The 19804-nt window shown below is 44.3% G+C and overlaps 1 protein-coding gene across 6 annotated transcripts in view; it reads right to left on the minus strand.

Annotated features, from left to right (window-relative positions):
• DGKI (diacylglycerol kinase iota) overlaps positions 1–19804 on the minus strand; it is a 286887-nt gene that overhangs the window by 6749 nt on the left and 260334 nt on the right. For 5 of the 6 annotated variants that reach the window (XM_074939900.1, XM_074939905.1, XM_074939893.1 and 2 more), the window contains 4 exons: positions 13536–13573; positions 10452–10572; positions 3615–3651; positions 1611–1710 (listed from right to left, as the gene is read on the minus strand). In XM_074939900.1, the coding sequence (XP_074796001.1) occupies positions 1611–1710; positions 3615–3651; positions 10452–10572; positions 13536–13573 (296 nt within the window). Of the gene's footprint in view, positions 1–1610; positions 1711–3614; positions 3652–10451; positions 10573–13535; positions 13574–19804 lie in introns of those variants that run through there. The other variant, XM_074939912.1, reaches the window with a different exon arrangement.

Consider the following 19804-nt stretch of genomic DNA (forward strand, 5'->3'; position numbering starts at 1 on the left):
ATTTTTAGAAGACAAGATGAATTTATGTCCCACAGAAGGTAACACTAGAAGTACAGAAAGAAAATTCAGAAGCAGAAATGTGAAGAGGCAGCTTGACTGGTGTCAAGTTAAGGTTCTCCATGAGAATGTTCTCATTTTACTATATGCGTGGCACCTGGGACTGGTGAGCTACTCGGCTTCCTCCTACTTAAAGTCTTTATCAGATTTAGAATAAATCCTTCAACTTTACAAGACACTGTGTGGTTTGCAGTAGCTGACAAATAGTATATAGACACCAAAATAGATTTAGCAGAGTTCCCATCCAATGGCTGGACATACTGTGTGTGCATACTGCACAGTACTGTAGCTGAGGCATGAAAAGAAACCCATACAGACCATAGACATCAACTCTATCAGGTGTGTAAAAAGAGAGGCTCCCAATATCTGAGTCTGCAGAAGCCATGTTGAGCTGGCCTCAGTTGATAATCACTCTTTAGGGCATCTTACTGCTGCCAAGTTATTTTAAGGTTGCTATAACCTAAAACCAGGAATCTGGATCGTCAAAATATTGCAAATACATTAATAAACATAGGAACATCCTAGCCCCTTATACCTCTGGGTTGATAAAGACAAGCAGGTATCAGGCTAGTCAGTGTCCACTTGGCTGCATTTCAGACAGTAGTACTCAGTACTATTGTCCAAAAGGAACAGATGAACCTTCTCTTCACAAGAGACTACTCTGCACAGCAAAATGTGATAATAATGTTTTTAAAACTTAATTTATCTGTAGAGAAGCAACAAACCTTGGATTCTGGATTCCTGAAGTCTTACTGCCTTTTTAATCACACCTTTCAACCATTACCCATAGGTTGTCTGCTGTTACCAACTTCTTGCCAGAAGGGCATCTTATGTAGCACCTTCAAAGGTGATTGTGGTCATCTGCAAACAGGTCAGCTGGGGTGATCAGAAACCCTGGTATTCAGTGTAATGTGGCAATGGCCCCTCCCTGTCCATGCTCAAGTTTATTTATGTTTGTGAACTTCTTGTGGATGTTCAGTCACTCAGACTGGCACAATAGTTGAATATTCCTAGCCTCTAATTTTGCCCATATGTTTTCCTCATGCTCAGACAGTCCCATTAGGTCTGTTCAATTTTGAGTTTACACTAAGGGGGTGGGGGAGATTGTGGTTGGCCTTGCATGAGTGGACAAAATGGAAAGTAGGGACATAGAAGGGGGTTGGCCATCCCCACAAAATAACTAGATCACAACGACCACACTGCATAGTCACCATCGAATCAAACTAGGATTCCTAATCAGTGATCCATACGTCTCTTTTTACAGTGCCCAGCGATGGTACTACTCTGCCCTGGAGATGCCTCTCTGACACTTCATCTGAGAAAACAGTTTCAGGATCAGTTATCACTATGGCAAAGACGACCCAGGTTGGGGATTTAACTGGGGTCTCTTGTGTTTGTCTAAATCAAGACATTTTTCTAAATAAAATGACGACTTTGAAAAGAAATGCTCTTGGAACATATAAAGGCCCTCAATCATGCAGACAGCAGGAACAGTTGCTGATTGGTCTCGCTTGTCTAAAATGTTTTATAATTGGTTCATTTGGTTTAATTACCTTGGAATCTGTATTTCTTAGAGACGCTCCCGCATCCACCAAGAGCTGGCAGATGCCACGATGGCGCTGGCAGGCCGCCTTGTGCAATGCTGTCTCACCCCTAAACCAAAGCAGAGGAAACTAGCCGTAAGTTAAAATGAAAAATGCAGCATTTTTGTGAGGATCTCTCCTGTTATCCTTGGCATAGACATGTACACTTTCTCCCTCAGCTTGCATGCTCTCTGGATCAGTAGAGCAGCTTATAATGCACATATGGCAGACGGAGTGCTTCTGGGCGGGTGGGGAAGGGAACAGGAACTGTTGCCTTCATATATTTCCTTCATATTGGTACTCTTACAGAAACAGATCACCACATTCTGCTGGAAGAGCAAGTTAGCTGCCTTTTGTTAATTCACTGTAGGGTAAACGGTGGTTTTTTTCTATTATTTCCTACCCAAACTAAATATTATGACACTTTGGCTCCTGCAAGCAGGGACAGATACATGGAAGTCAAACTCCTGCATGCCAAAGTCAGCGCTTGCACCATATTGTTGCCTGATCACTGATCCCCACCTCTTCTGGACCTCCATCAGTGAGTTAGTGTTCTAGTCCTCCACAGCTGGAGATCTGCACTCACTTTAAAGCTCTAAACCATTCTGATTTTCACAGGATAGTCTTGATTTTGACTGCCCCAGTATCCTGTGAGTGGGCCTCACAGGATGCGAAGACAGTCTCACAATACCACTGCAGTTGAAGCAATCTTCCTCATATGATGAGGAAGTGGAGGAGAATGTGTGCTCTGGGTGGGATATGAAAAGATCAAAGATGCAGCACTAGATGCCAACTGATTTCCAGCTGAGAACTAAGGGACAACTTCATGCCTGTGCTGGTGCTAGAGCTAGTGCAGGGACAGAAAGGCAGTGGTTTGCAACTCCCCTTTTCAGGACTAGATGGTGAATGGTTCAACCTTTGGCAAAGGCCAGGGAAGCCCTGAATGCTGCCCTAACTTGCACCTCTGTTGCAATGGTCTCTTTCAGAATCACTGGTGCATGGGAATGTTCCAAGCATGCCTCTTCATGCCCTCTTCCAGCGTACTCTGGAATGCTCCCTGCAGTGGAGGTTTCTGTGGAGATGGGGCAGAGCTAGTTCTTTGCAGGGCACTGGCACCCCCTGTGACAAGGCTATGCTTATCCTATTATGGCCCTTTTGTGGCAGCTCAGTATAGATAGCACAAAGGAGTCATAGATAGGATGACTAGATAGCAAGTGTGAAAAATCAGGATGGAGGGGGGGGGAATAGGCACCTATATAAGACAAAGTCCCAAATATCAGGACTGTCCCTATAAAATTGGGACATCTGATCACCCTAATCATAGGGCAGCTGTGGCTTAACCCTAGAAAGTCCAAAATGGTTTGGGTTCTGACTATTTGAGATAAAAATTCTCTCTGCTTGTGGGAGGGCATTGTCAGCAAGAAGTTTTCTTGCCTTTGGAATTTACTATCCCTCTTGGGCCCTCAGTGCCTGAATTCAGTGAGTGTCAGGACATTGCAAATCTCACCTGTTTTCCTCTAGAACTGTGGTTCTCAAACCTTTGCATTGGTGTCCCCTTTCACACAGGAAATCTGAGTGCGACCAACCCCTTTTAAATTAAAAACACTTTTAAAAATATTTAACACTATTATAAATGCTGGAGGCAAAGCATGGCTTGGGGGTAGATGCTGACGGCTCGCGACCCCCCACATAATAACCTCTTGACCCCGAGGGATCACAAACCCCAGTTTGAGAACCCCTGCTCTAGGAGAATTAGGGCAATTAGGAGATGGGGGAGATAATAGAGTTTGTTTTGGAGCTTGGGAGGAGAGGTATGGTGCTCATTGGGGTTGGGAATCCTTTTTTAGAAGTCTGCTATTTTCACACATTTTTATTTTAACTTTTGTACCGCACCAAGAGATTTCCCATGAGCACAAATGGAAGTGAAATAAATCAATCATTGAAGGAAGTGGGTGTCAAGTGGGTTGCACTTACGTTTCACTGTCTGTCATATCCAGTAACTCAGATGGACCTGTGAAAGAAAGTCACATGTCATATGCAGTGTTGTAGCCATGTGGGTCCCAGGATATTAAAGAAACAAGGTGGGTGAGGGAATATCTTTTATTGGACCAACTTCTGTTGGTGAGAGTGACAAGCTTTCAAGCTTACACAGACCTGTAAGTGAGGGTAAGCTCAAAAGCTTGTCTCTCACATAGGTCACATGGTATTCTTTACATTCTATGATTTACTGGTTAGAACAATAATCAGCCAAACTGTGCCTAATATTGTGGGTTTGGTTAGAGGCGGGTATGGTGAACCTTCCTTTGAAGTTTCACTTCCTTTGGGTTCATATCCCCCAAATTCAACTTTGACTTTCAGGTTGAATGATCCTGCAAAGTTTACCGCAAGTCTCATCTGAAACCACCAAGTTTTACACCATTCATTACACAAGCACAAAATAGAACCCCTCTTCTTTTCCTCTTTTGCTGTTTTCCTGTGGGTGCATTGGGAGGGAGGAGAACAGGACCCAATGGCCTATACCCCCTCCCCAAAAACAAACAAACATTTTCAATATCATTGGGGGAAGCCAACAGGCTGTCTCCTGGAATTGTAGGTGGCCCACTACCTTCCTCCTCCATCTTCACACTGTGGGAGGTTGGAAAAGCAATCCCATTCCCCATACCCTTACACTGGAGAAATCGTCACTGTTTGCCCCCAAGTTACCAGCAACGTGCTTAAATGGCTCCACTGGCTGCTGCAATAGCCTCAAATCTCATACGGGGACTTTTGGCAACTGAGATTTCACCAGCTACTAGGGAACCTGCTCCCACAATTAGCTGCTTAGTGGGCACACTCCCCACACAGCAGGGAGTGTGGGTGCTATAGGCATAGCACATTCTGTTTCTACTTGGAAAGGCTACACTGTAGTCCAACAATAATACTACAGACATATACAACACTTTACATTTTCAAAGTGCTACACAGCATTAATCTTAATAAGGAGCAACAATGACGGGTTCCACATTCAAACCTCCTTGACTAGAAAGGTAGTCAGATATGATGATGGACCTAGGAGCATGGAGGGAGGAAAACAGGTGACTCCTTGAGGCTCTGAAGCCCCTGCACTCCGATAAGCGGGAACATGAAATTTGAATGTTCTCATTCCATTAGAATCAGGCAACTAAGAAAAAAAAATCTAATGTCTGTCAAAAGAGTATTCTTTTCAGGCAGTGATGCTCTTCCAGCTTACCAACGTTGCTATTTGCCAGCTATTGGGCTTAGACAATACACTGTAGCCCACTGGGAAACACAACTGGAGCTTTGGCCCTCCCAGATACATACACACTTCTTTTGGGCATGGAGAAGACTTTGAGTGACGAGTGGCGTGGGGAGAGGGGAAGACAGTTTGACTGGGTGTGGAAAGTGCCTTGGAAGATAGAGTAAGGGTAAAAAGGGAAATTGGGCTAGGGCATCAGGGGAGAAAGAGCAGGGGTATGTGATAATTGGTCTGGGGTGGCAAAGGAGCTGGGTTAAAGTGATGGGGGATTAGACCTGCTAAGCAGGGAGACCAAGGAGGAGGGAAAATTGGACTGAGATGGAAAGGGGATGAAATTAGGCTGAAGGGGGATAGGGCTGATAGTGAGGGGCTCAAAAAAGCATTCTAAAAAAATATATAAAAATAAGAAAGCCAGCACATGTTCTGTCACTTTAGGTAAGGGGGGTTATATGAGGTTACACTGAACTAAGCTATTTATCAGAGCATCCCAACTATCAGAGCCAGCTTGAGGGTCAGAGACTGGTAGTATGCAATTCACAGAATATGGTACCCAGATTGTTGTTTTGTTCTCTTACGTTTACAGCTGAAACTGGAGGCACTGAGTCATGCATAATATTAAGCTGGGCCCTTATTTATGTTCAGTAGTGCTTCTCTTAAACCATCTCACGCCTTCCTTCCAATTCCCCAACCCCTCTTTTTGGGCCTTGTTTTTATATCAGTCTCCCTGGCGCTGCTAGCCGACCATTCCAAATCCCCCTCTGGTGCAGGACAAAAGCTGCACAGATGTGGGAAAGGCTGGTACTGGGAAAGCTAACAGCACTGTCATCCTGGCCCAGTGGGGAGCTGCCGGTTTTACTGAGGACTAGAGGCAAAGAAAGAAAAGGGGACTGAGGCACAGAGAAGGAGATGACAAAATAACCCAATAGAAGTCCGGAAGGGAAATGCATGAGTGAGAGTTCTATCAAGGAAACCAGCAGGGGGGAAATAAAAACAAAGGATAGAAATGTGTTGGGAGGTGGAGGAATAAAAAAAGGCCCAGGGAAAATAAAATAGGGGACAGGGTCAGGGCGGAAGTTTGCCTGAAAGGAGCTGAAAAGCAAGAACCATCAGGGAGAAGACCAGCTGGGATCACACTATGTCCTTAATGTCTAATAGTAATTTCACACAGAAAGATTAACTTTTTTCTTCCCTCCCTCTCCCCCGTTTGTTCCACCCAACCTGCTCTCTGATCTCTCAGAAGGCATAGCAGTCTGGGTTTTGGGGAGGGACAAGGAGTGAGATGTTCAAAGCAAACAGCTGCCCTTTAACTGAGCTCATTACAACATAAAAGAAACTAACTGACCACATTTCCAAGGCATTTCCAAAATCTATGGCACCATGCAGGCTGAAAGTCCTCAATATGTGCAGCAAACCCTACCCCTTCCAACTGAGGCTGTTAAACCTACTCCTAAAGATTCCCGCCTTCTGGAAGGCGCACAGACATTAACTTGTGTCAGTGAAAAGCCCTCTTAACCCTCACTTTATAAAACTAGGGAAGAGGGGTGGAAGATTTTCTTTAAAAAAATAATAATAATAATGTTTGAGGTTGTCAGTGCCTCTGGATGTCTAGTTCGATTTGTCTGGGCAAAAGCATGTCAGATTTGCATAATACCTTGAGTATCACTTATATTTGGGAAACAAAATTGGCTTGGTTCCTATCCTTAAAACTGGGAGCATTTTTAAAAGATATTTGTATGCAATGTTATAGAACCCCCCAGGTTTCCCCTTCAACTTTAATCCTAGAGAGGGGATAATAGTAACTGTCTTTTACAGTTGATGTCTTTTTAACTTGACTCAGGGTCTCCCCCATGACTTAATGATGGGGCTCTACTTTGAAAAGTGACATTGTGGGTTTCCATATTTATTGTCTCTCAATTTCCATATAAAATTTGCTTACAAGTAAAAAGATGGATTTTCTATCTGCCAACTTCAAACTGAGATAGCAAAGCCATGTAGTGGTCTATCTGGCTTAGGTACCTGATTTTGCAACAAAGATTTTGCAGGCCAAATGCTGCACTCAGTTATACCACTGCAACCTCACTTTCTTCCAGTTATGTGCTTAGCACAGTTATGCAATCCCTGTGCCTTCAACGGGATTACATACATGTCATTTAGGGCAGAATTTGGCCCTGTATTTGGAATTTACCTAATAATTCTGTTCATGATGTGAGCCAAAATAGAATCCAGTTTACACTCCCAGAATTGTGTTGGCTCTTCTGTGCTAACAGTGGTAAAATTGTGTCCTTCTCACCAAAGTAAACTGATAGGACTCTGAAAAAGGACTAAAAATGGCACCTTCCTACTCAATAGATCCGCTCCCTGTGTATATTCAGAGTACAACTCCACCTTAATATTTTGAGGGTAGCAAGGCTGTTGAAGTTTGAGGTTAGAGGATTGTTCAGGACTGGGCCTACTGCTGAGCATACTGACTGACATTCCACAAGCTCTGCCTCATCTCAACAAAAAGTTAGCGCAATATCTATCAGTGTCATCTCACTATTCTACAATGCAATCAAAGTGAATGTTGCCCATTTCCAACAGAAACAAGGTGGATGTCCACCTGGGATTACATTGGTCTCATTAGCACTACAAAAGTAATCAACTGTTGAGAATAGGCCACTTTCACGTTAAATGAATTGGCCTTGTTAGCACTGACCCCCCAACTTGGTAAGGCAACTCCCATCTTTTCATAGATATACTACTTACTGTATTTTTCACTCCATGCATCTCATGAAGTGGGTTTTAGCCCATGAAAGCTTATGCCCAAATAAATGTGTTAGTCTCTAAGGTGCCAGAAGGACTCGTTTTTGTTGATACAGATGAACACGGCTACAACTCTGAAACCTAGACTATTTAAGTGATTAGCTCGTCTAACAGATGTATTTCCGCAGCGTAACAGAGCAACTGTGCTTTTTGGGCATTTCTTGGTCCACTCAGAGTTTCTAAAGGGTGTCTCCCCACGCATATGGGAAGGGCCCCTGACTCTGGGAATTCTGGGAGGAAGTTCAGGGTTTTGTATCTGTTTTTCCTGCCTCTGAGAAAGAGGAAAACTTCTTTGTTACAGCCAAAGAGCCAGCAAAGTGTTGCTTCTATACTCTTCTAGAAAAGTCTATTCACTGCATGTGCATCCTCTCCTGGCTGGGCAGGGTGTAGCAGCTCTCCTCTTCCTTTGGTGCCCCCCACTGACAGCAACCTGGCCCTCTGGTGGTCTTCCTCTTCCTGTGAGTTGGCCAGCCAGCCAGGTCACTTTTAGTCCCGGGCCCTTCTGGGGAAACACAAGTCCAACAGGCCAATGACCTGGCAGCATCACACCAAAGGTTCTGCCCAACTTCAGGCTTTTTGGGCTTGTCAGCCATAGGCTCTGGGGTGTTCATGCCCCTGTCCTAGGTAGGCTGGTAGAGGAACCCAGGCCTACCCTCTACTCTGGGTTCCAGTCCAGGGACCCTGTATGAAACAGATGAGGTCTGTTTATTGAGATCCTCTGCTGTCTCTCTGGATTGCTTCCTCCCATGGCCTGTAAATAGGCCTTCCTCACAGTCTCTTAGCCTGTTGACTCTTCTGCTGGTCCCAAAACAAATGAGAGCCAAACCACTTATGAGAAACAAAAGAAACAGGGGTCCTGCACCTGGCCTATCTTTCCCAAGGGGGCTATGACTCATATGAGTCTCTGGTTAGGCTTTAGCCCTAGTTGGCTCTTCCTTTCAGGCAGCTTCAAGGCAGTCTCTGGCCCCAGCCAAGGCTTTCTTCACAGGATTAGTTCAAGATATCTATTCCCTCTCTCAGTCAGCCACCAATGAACTGGGATTTTCCTCTTTTATCTCCTTCTTCCTTGCACAGGTGTAACAGGATGGGGCCCACAGGCTCTCATTAATCCTCTCTTGCTCAATATGGGGTCTGCATACCCCATCACACTCACCTTCCAGCAATAAACAGATGTGATTCTGATGCCTACTGGGTTTGTACCTGCATTGTCATTCCAGGGATTATGCCGGGTTGTTCTAGCGCACTCATAAATACACTGCCGCACAAACAGTATCTTTATATGACTAAGCTATGGTTTTTCTTATTTGAGACCTTTTTTTTTTCTTCTTAACATCTGAAATGTTTCAGATCCAGATCATGGAACAGCGTCTCCTCATGACGACACTGGTGTGTTTGAAAGTGGCATACGCCCATCATCACAAAGGGCCTCCTTACATTAATGTGTCCTTTTCCCTCCGCCCCAACCTCTGAGCACATGGGATTGGATTTGCCTTTTCTTTATCATGTTATGTTCACCTCCCTAGTTCAATATGAGGAATCTATAAATTCTGCCTAATCCTTTTTAACATTCAGAACATTTCCCTACATGATTTAGTGCTGGATTTTCAGCAGCGTGCCCTGGAAGGTATTTTGCAGTGTGACTCCTATTAACCTTAGCCATATCCAAGAGTGCATAGGCAGCAGACACTACAGGAGCACGTGACTGGGCAGGGATTGAGGCAGTAGCAGGGATAAAAACCATTCCAGTATCTTCTCACATGAGAAAGGATGGACATTAGCTAAAATGATTTACGGGGGAAGCATAAGATATTAGGAAGTGTCAGAAAACATCTGAATCACTGATTAATACACTTCATGCTCTGAATACTGATAAGGTGCTAGGGGCCACAATCTACATTTTAAAGTACTTTAGAGAAGCAGAAACATTACACAGATGAACCTTCAGCAAGTTGGCTCAGAGAGATTATCAAAGAATGAGAAGTGTCCTGTATAGAAATGACTTATTAATTTCTTGGATGCAGGTGTAGAGGGCGAGTGGACCTCCATTAGTGCACTGCCAATCCCCAGTCAGATTCCCCAGAGACTTATACAAACAAGGCAGCTGAGACACCCAGAGGAAGAGGATCTAGAAAGGTTTCAGGGGGTTCCTGCCAGATTGGTGAAAAACAGGGCTGGTGTTTGCTCAATGCTATGGGTGGTCTTTGTTTAATCTTGCCATAGCCTCCTCACACTTTCTCCATTTGCTGAGGAGACTCCTTCTCATGGGTTTCCTGTTCACGTCCCTGCTAGCTTCAACTACTACTTCATCTTGAGTCTTCACATAAGTCTAACTGTGCTAGAATTCCATTGGGATGTACACATGCAAGATGTGCCTGAGGGAAATATTGGGGACGGATGGGGGATGAGTACACAGGCCAGGTGTGTTCTGAGAGGCAGTCTGGAGAGAGGGCTCAATGAAGGAAACTACAGAATTCAGTGTGTTATGTAGGAGATCAAACTAGATGATCACAACAGTCCCTTCTGGTTTTATAATCTATGAAAATGTTGTGTCTCCTACAAAGTTGTCCTGTTATATTCTTCACTCTTTCCCCCTTATCTAGGGCTAGCTTCAACACTTCTTCCAAATCCATAGCAACATGCTGCAGGAGGACAGATTGGTAAGGGGTTGTGAGTAAACTTTTATTCTACCATAGTGACACTTACGGCTACTTCATGGAATGTGATTCTCTGTGGGTTTGCACACAATTACTTACCATGTTCTAAGATGTATTTCACAATTTCAAGGTGCCCAGTCTTGGTAGCATGGTGAAGCACGGAACAGTGGTCAGGTCCCTGGATTAACAGATTAGCTCCTCTCTTACAGCATTCTATGAACTGGAATGTAAATGCACAGGAAGAGGACAAGAAAACTATAGGACAAGGTGCACAGGTAAATAAACATGCAGGTAAATTAACTGTCAGATTTGCTAGCAGGTGGCTAAAAAGAGCAGTGGTAACCACTAGCCAAACCGTTAGGCCCTTACAATGCACAGCAAAGGCTTACAACACACTGAGTTAACAATGTCAAATTACATTTCCTGAGCAGTGGATCATTGGTGATATACTGTAGATGAATTATGCTTGCAAGTAGGGCTGGTCAAAAAGAAAAATCATTGAAATTATTTGAGGTTTTTGTTTGTTTGTACATTAATGAAATATTGGGTTTTCAACTAAACATTTCACAAAAAGTGTTTGCTTTCTGTGGAACATTTTAACTTTCCAATCAAATGAAACCAAACATAAGTAAACCCAACAAAATTGAGCCAAACCGCAAAAAATGTATTTGGAATTACACGGTGCCTTATGGGAGTTGTAGTTCGGGTGCCTTATGCCCCAAGTCCATCTGCAGAGATTAGGATATGGATTTTATGTGCATGTCTTGGTTATGCCCTATGCAGATGTGTGGTGGGGTGGATCGCTGTGTGTTTGTATGAATACATATTATTACAGTGGTGGTGCTACAGTCTAGTCTGTATATGAATTTGTGAATGGCCTATGTGTTCAGGATTGGGTACACACTGTATATTGTGTGGAAATAGTAAATTGCTCTTTTTATTTTCATGTATATTCCCATGTATATTTTTAGCCAGTAGGGGCCCTAAGCACAAAAGAAAGAATCATTCCTAAATACACTTGTATGTATTTGCAGCAGATATCATGAGAAGAATATTTTAAGAATTAGGTTTTTGGGCCTTTTCCCAAAATCTCCCTGCCTTGCCTTTCCTACCGCTGCCCTGAGAAGATCTGAACCTCTGTAAGGAAACCAACATGCCAGAGATCAGGTGCTGTACCTCCTATTTCCTTATCCATATATTACACACACACACACACACACACACACACACACACACACACACACTTTTCTACTTGGATCTCATTGTAGGGGAAGATCTGCATTGGGAAGGCAGGAAAGAGCAGGTGATTGCTCCTTAAAGTTGCTGCAGTCTTTGGGAATTTGTAAAAAACACTACAAAACAGTGTTGAGATGACATAATAATATCCCATTGTCATAATGCAATGACACAAAGTCATGATGCACCTGAAGAAGATTCAAGGGGGAGTTGCACCATATAAATTACAGTAGCCTTAAGGGATGGGGAAACTGCTGTAAATTTCAGAATAGAATGTGATATGAGGGAAAGGGCAATATTGTAGAAATGAATGGTGGTTACAGTGAATCATCGCTACTGCTGCCCAGTGGGATAGTGGGGGTAGAGGTGTGTATCTATAGGCAAAGATCAGGAGTGACAGAATGGTCACTTTTTCAGATAGCTTCAAGACTTTTTCCAATTAATGTTGCAATTGTTAGTCACAATACTCACGCAAATTCAGGGGCATGTGTGCAAATCCCAACCACTTAAGGTACATCTACACAACAAAAAACCAAACAAAACACCAAAAAACCCACAAAACCCCAAAACAAAAAACAAAAAAACAGTGGTAGCGAGTTTCAGAGCCTGGGTCAACTGATTCCGGCTTGTGCTACAGGGCTAAAAATAGAACCCAGGCTGGGAGACCTACCCCCAATGTCAGATTTCAGAGCCCAGGCTCCAGACTGAGCAGGAACATCTACAATGCTATTGTTAGCCCCACAAGCGTGAGTGATTTCAGAGTAGCAGCCGTATTAGTCTGTATCTGCAAAAAGAACAGAAGTACTTGTGGTACCTTAGAGACTAACATTTATTTGAGCATAAGCTTTTGTGGGCTACAGCTCACTTCATCGGATGCATGCAGTGGAAAATGCAGTGGGAAGATATATATACACACAGAGAACATGAAACAATGGGTGTTACCATACACATTATAACGAGAGTGATATCACTCTCGTTATAATGTGTATGGTAACACCCATTGTTTCATGTTCTCTGTGTGTATATATATCTTCCCACTGCATTTTCCACTGCATGCATCCGATGAAGTGAGCTGTAGCCCACAAAAGCTTGTGCTCAGATAAATTTGTTAGTCTCTAAGGTGCCACAAGTACTCCTGTTGTTTAAGCCTGAGTGAGTTGACTCAGGCTTTGAGACTCATTGCCATGGGGTTTTTATTCACTGTGTAAATGCACCCTTAGCTGCTGAAAAATAGGGATTGCAATCATCAAAAGTGAGCTTCACACTTATAGGAATTAAACACATTCCCTCTGCCCCCTTTCCTCCTTCCTGAGAGAGTTGCCAATAGCTGACACTTAGGGCTGGCCAAGATTTTTGGGTGTCAAGCCCTTCTAAATGTCAGAAGAACTTGGCTCATAGTTAATCCTGACATTATAGTGCAGTGTGAAGGGGAGCAGAGACTAACTATCAAAAGTTGCATCTATCTATCATGAGATAGTAAACCAAAGTCCCTTCTTCCTACCTTTGTAGTTGTCTAGGTGGAAATTAAAAATATCCTTACACTCTTTTAAATGAATTGGGGACAACTCCAGTGTTCTGACCAACATTCCCCTTTCAGTAAAACAAGCTTTATTGTGCAAGGCTGGCTTGGTAATACTGTATTGCTCAGCACTGCATTTGCCTACATAATCACTTTACTGTGTAATCAACCCATTGCTCCGTGAAGTACTTTGGGATTCCTGGAGTATGACAGGTGCAGTATAACACCAGATTCTATTAACTTGAATTTCAATCATACCTCACTTGGCTGTTGTTCCTCTAATATTCAATGTACCCTGCAAGTGGCATTTGACGATCAAGGTTTACAGCAGTATGTTTATGTTTTGAGAGAGGAGTAGACTATAACTCATAGTTCATCACAGCTGCAAATAGCTGAGAAGAGGGAGAAACTCAACTTGCGGTACGTACCTTCAGAAGATCACCATCTATTACTGCTTGTAAAAGTGCTGCAAAAGACAAAAGACAAGACTAACATCAGGGATAAGGACACCAGTACAATTATTTACATAGTTCCACAGATGAGTACAGTGCTTGACAGTATTAAAAATACATAGGAGCAAAGGTCCCTGGCCCCAACAAGCTTGCATTCTAGTGCCACAATCTTAAATCACCAGAACCATGCTCTGGATATGGCTACACAGGAGCTGAAAGTGCATGTTCCAAGTCAAGCAGACGTACCTGTGCTAGCTCTCATCAAGCTAGTGTGCTAAAAAGAGAAGTGTAGCTGCAGCAGCATGAGCAGTGGGATGGGCTAGCCACCCCAAGTATGATCCTGTCTGAGACCCTAAGTGCATATTCAGGGAAGCTAGTCCCTCCTGCAATTCATGCCACACAGTGGCTACACTTCTATTTTTACCGCATTAGCTTTATCAGAACTAGTATGGGTGTGTCTCCTTGAGCTGAGAATCACCCCTTCCAGTTCCAGTGTACTCATACCCTCTGGCAAACATTACAGAATGAGGGATGAAGTATAAACTATATTGTGTCAAACACTACCAAAAGTTTAGGCCAACGTTTTCAAAAGGGGCCACTCAATGTGTGCGCCTCAATTTTTGAATGCCCAACTTAAGACATATTAGGTAATTTGCAATGTGCTTGCAGCATTGGTTTAACTCTGTTCCAGCTGAGGTCAGCAGTGAAATTCCCATTCACTTAAATGGGAGCACAGATAGGCCAACACTGAATGCAAAGAAGGTCCTTCCTGGGATCCTCTCAAGATTTATACTGATGAACAATCAGTCCCAGTAGTGGATAGCAGAACACTCAGAAATAAACAAAGGGGAAAGCAGAGCATTATTAATAGTTTAGAAGTACCTAGACACCCCAACTGAGATTCAGGCTTCCATTCTAGTAGACATAGCACGAACGCATAGTAAGAGACAGTCCCTGCAGCACTTGCAATAAACAGACAACGGGTGGGAGGGAAAACGGAGGCACAGAGAGGTAAGATACTCAGGGTCATACAGCACATCAGTGGAAGCGCTGAGACTAGAACCCCAGTCTCCCAGGCCAGTGCCCCACCCTACCCAGTAGGTCACATTGACTCCCCGCATGCCTCTCCTGATCTATAAATCAGACTAGATGATCACAGTAGTCTTTCTAGTGTCTCATTTGGGGTGTCTAGGCACTTCTGTAATACAACAATTAGTTGTAAGCCAGTGGATAGGATGCTAGACTGGGGATCAGGGTTCCATTCCTGGTTCTGCCCCGATGGGCTGTGTAACTTTGGGCAAGTCACTTTCTCTTCCCACTGTTTTTAACAGTGGAACAATTTACCAAGGGCTGTGGTAGATTTTCCACCACTGGCAATTTTTAAATCAAGAGTGGATGTTTTTTAAAGATATGCTCTGGTTCAAAACGAATTATTCTGGGGAAGTTCTATGTCCTCTGTTATACAGGAGATCAGACTAGATGATCACAATGGTCCCTTTTGGGCTTGGAATCTATGAATCCTCATATACTGCCTCCCCCTATTCCTAATCATATTACAAGCAAAGGGGGTGACAATGAGACCAGAGTTCTGTGTGTTTTGGTGATAGCTGAACTATATAACTCATAGGAGAGTTTCTACATTCTCTGGGCAGTAAGTAACCACAAATAAGTGAGGGTGATACAAGTTTCCTTCCACAGAGCTATTGTCTCCTTTCTTTCCCTCCTCTTAGCATTACATATACAGCAAAAATCAATAGTGAACTAATCTTTCTGGAAAATAATGTAATAAGGCCCATGAGACAGAAAAGCATGTAAGTGCCTAGGTCCATCTTTGTTTAGAATAGCACTTAAGTACGTGCTTAACTTTAAGCAGAAGCCGTTAAGGATGTGCTTAAGTACTGTCCGGATAAGGATGCTTTCCTGAATCAGGGCCTAAAGGAGGAATAAGAAAAACAATACCATAGTATTTTATCTGGCAAACACAGCACTGGAACCTCCATGGTGACTATTCCACAAGGAGCTCATTACTACTCCAAGAATAACATCACAAATGAGTTAAACACTGCAGGGGAGACAGGGGAGAAACCAACAAATGTTTCTTTCGTTTAAAGCACACGGAAAGCTGTGTGGTATGCAAGAAGTGGATTTCTATCGCCTAAGCAATGTCATTTTTGTGCAGGTGATTTGGGGACCTTTTCTCACTTCATCCCCTGGCAGTGTAGCAGTGGGGAAAAGCAAAACTTCACCCAGCAGAGTTCTGAATTTGGAAAGCAGTGCTACAATCGCAGTTCATATTTATCCTGCCGCACTTAAGACGGTTTCTGAGTGAGCACTAGTTAACAAACTAGGTATTGTAAATCACCTGGTAGCTGCACCAAGTTCTTAAGTAAAGAAGGAGACACAAAGCAAAGGATAAGAGCCAGAGTTGGGAAAATACAATTTTGTGCCTCAGACTCGGTTTTCACATACACTGGTTTAAATCCAGAGTTTCTTCTCTGTCTTCAATGGATTTATACTAGTGCAACACAGCAGAATTTGGCCCTTTGTGCTTATTTGTGGCTCATTTTGTATTCAAGTCTTGTCTTTTGTCTCCTGGGAAAATCTGACCTCTTCAGAATGGCTGTCTTCTGGGTTACTGGTGTTGGCTAAGATATTCACATAAATACTGTGTCCTCCCCACAAAATGAGGAGTCAGAAAATGGAGGTTACTTACTTACTTTAACTGGAAGTTCTTCGAGATGTGTGGTCCCTATCTGTATTCCACACCTCAGTGTGCATGTGCCCGAGTCTGAAGATTTTAACAAGCAGTGTCCATTGGCCCGCACGTGCACAGCAGATGTCCTTGTGCTTCCCAGGGTATAAGACGCAGGGAGGGCCAATACCCCCTCAATTCCTCTTCTCACAGTGAATCCAATCCAGATCCAAATGCAGAGAGGACGGAGGTATGGAATACAGAGAGGGACTGTGGAATACAGATAGGAACCACACATCTCGAAGAACTTCCAGTTACAGCAAGTAACCTCCATTTCTTTGAGTGATGGTCCCTGTGTATTCCACTCGTGGGTGATAGACAAGCAGTACTCACACTGGAGGTTGGTGCAAGGAAGCCAGCAACAAAGATGCGTGCAGTATTGCGGAGCCCACTGCTGCATCCGCAGCAGAGGCCTAAACTGGAGCATAATACCTAGCTAACATGTGTATGGAGCTCCATGTGGCTGCTCTGCATATGTCCTGCATTGGGACCTCCTGCAGGGATGCTACTGTGGTGGCCTGTGCTCTCATGCAGTGGGCCATTTTACCACTGGGAGGTGAGATGCAAGCCAGTTTGTAGTATTTGATAATTCAGCCAGAAACCCACTTAGAAATCCTTTGAGAGGATATAGCTTGACCATGGGATCACTCTGCTATCACAATAAAGTCTCAGATTCCTCCTGATGGGCGTGGTTCTTTACAGGTTAAAGGCCAATGCATCCCTGACATCGAGACAGTGAAGTCTTTTCTCTTCAGACAAAGCATGGGGTTTCAGAAAAAAGACAGGTAGGTGAATCCACTGGTTAAGATGGAATTCAGAGAAGACCTTGGGTAGAAATTGAGGGTGAAGGTGAAGGGATACCTTGTCCTTTTGAAATACCATAAAGGGGGAGTCCACCATAAGAGCTCCCACTTCGCTCACCTTCCTGGCCAAAATGAGGGCCACTACAAATACCACCTCCATGTTTCATGAGTAGGTGGGACATGTCATTAAGGGTTCAAATGGAAGACCAGTAAGTTTTGACAGCACGTGGTTAAGATCCCATAGCGGTGTTGATTTAATGACTGTTGGGAAGACCTTGACAAGGCCCTTCATGAACCATGTCATAGTTGGGTGCATAAAAACAGAGCACCCGTCTACTGGAGGGTGGGAGGCACTAATGGCTGCTAGGTGGATTTGTAATGAGCAGCTGACTGAGAGACAAGAGTTCTTTGGAGACAGGAGGTAATCTAAAATGATAGTGCTGCACCCAGTCTCTCCTATCAGGCTTACCCAAACAACAGGTTCTAGTTTGGATTGTTTTCTACTCTAAGTATAGCCTGGAGAGGTGATGAACAAGAACGCTCTACTTCTAACTCCCATCCAGACATCAGTCTGCGACAGGGAGAGAGCCTGGGTTGGGGTGTTTGACCCTGCCCGTGTCCTCCACCTGGAGTTCTGGGAAGGGATGGATTTTGTCTGGAGGAGGATAGGATGACACTGATAGAAGATCTGGAAACCAAAACTGTCTGGGCCCATTGGTAAGGCCCTACCAAATTCACAGTCCATTTTGGTCAATTTCGCAGTCATAGGATTTTTTAAAATCGTAAAAGTCATGATTTCAGCTATTTAAATCTGAAATTTCACAGTGTTGTAACTGTAGGGGCCCTGACTCAAAAAGAAGTTGTGGGGGTGGGAGGGGGTTTTGCAAGGTTATTGTAGGGGGTGGGGTTGCAGTACTGCTACCCTGACTTCTGCACCGCTGCTGGCGGCGGCACTGCCTTCAGAGCTGGGCAGTTGGAGAGTGGCAGCTGCTGGCCAGGAGCCCTACTCTGAAGGCAAAGCTGCCGCCAGCAGCAGCGCAGAAGTAAGGATGGCCTGGTGTGGTATTGCCACCCTTACTCCTGCGCTGCTGCCTGCAGAGCTGGGCCCTCAGTCAGCAGCCGCCATTCTCCGACCACCCATCTGTGAAGGCAGTGCCTAAAATAACCTTGCAATCCCCCTGCAACTTCTTTTTGGGTCAGGATTCCCAATTTGAAAAACGCTGGGCTCCCCTGTGAAATCTGTATGGTATAAAGTAAAAGCACACAAGACCAGATTTCACAGGGGAAGACCAGATTTCATGGTCCGTAATGCGTTTTTCCATGGCCGTGAATTTGGTAGGGCCCTACCCATAGGAGAATGGCCCTGGCCTCTTCACAATGTATCTCTCTCAGCACCTGTGGAAGCAGGGGGATGGGAGGAAACTCATATCTGAGACCGCTTTTCATGGATAGTAGGAGAGTGTTGCCTTGGGAGTCGCACCTCTGCCTTCTCAGGAACATAGAGGAAGTTTTATGTTCATTTGTGACACGAAGTGCCATAAAGGTGTGCCCAATGACGTGAATATGTCTAACAGAATGGAGTCCTGGATTTCCCACTCATGGTCCCTGAGAAGTGCCTGCTGACGTTGTCTGCTAAATAGTTGTGAACTTCTGGGATGTACGTCTGGATGGTGATTATGTGCCTTAGGTACCAGTTCCAAAGCCCGACTGCCTCCAGACAAAGCGAGTGAAATCCTGCTCCTCTATTTGTTTATGTAGACCACAGTGGCGATACTGTCCACCATCACTTGGATGTGGAGGGAGCAAATGAGTAGGATGGTGGCTTTGCATTCAAGGCAAACTGCCCACAGCTGCAAAATGTTGTTATGCAGGCTGACCTCCCATGGGGTCCACACGCCCTGCACAGTGTGACTGTTCAGGGAGGTGCCCCACCCCAGAAGGGATGTATCTGTTACAATGGTAGGAGCGGAGAAGGGAACTCCCACTCGTACCTTGCCTCGGTATGACCACCAAGTGAAGGAGGTGATGACCCTGGTCACTTGGGAGTTGATATGGTGTTCGTTGAGTAAGTAGACTGAATTGAGCCAGGCCTGCAGAGAACATAGATGAAGCCTGGTGAAGGGTGTCACGTAAGTACAGGCTGCCATACAACCTAGCAGCAATAGGCACATTCACATTCAATCTCTGGGAAATCTAATAAATTAGGTTATGCATCATTTGAAATCTTTCTACAGGGAGGAAGGCTCTGGCAGAAACAGAGGCCAATGTTGCCCCTATAAAGTTCATTTTCCTCATGGGAGATAAAAGGGACTTTTCTCCATTCACGTAAACTCCTAGGGATGCAAGACTTTGAATCAGAAACTGAATAGCCAACCTGACCTCCTTTCAAGAGTGGCCTACCAGGAGCCAGCCATCAAAATACAGAAAGTCTGTGTGGCGCTGATGCCTTATCTGGGCCACCACCATGGAGAAAACTTTCATTAACACGCTGTTGCAAGCCTGAAGAGGAGGATTTGGAATTGAAACTGCTCCCAGCCCACCATAAGCCTTAGGAACCGCCTGTGAGAGGGCTGAATGTCTATATGACCATATGTGTCCTTCATTTTGAGAGCCATGAACCATATCCCTTCTTGAAGAAAGGGGATTATTGATGCCAGCGTAACCATCCTGAATTTCAACTTTCAAATGAA

Source organism: Natator depressus, chromosome 1, assembly GCF_965152275.1.
Source record: "Natator depressus isolate rNatDep1 chromosome 1, rNatDep2.hap1, whole genome shotgun sequence".
In the NCBI taxonomy this organism is placed as follows: domain Eukaryota; kingdom Metazoa; phylum Chordata; order Testudines; family Cheloniidae; genus Natator; species Natator depressus.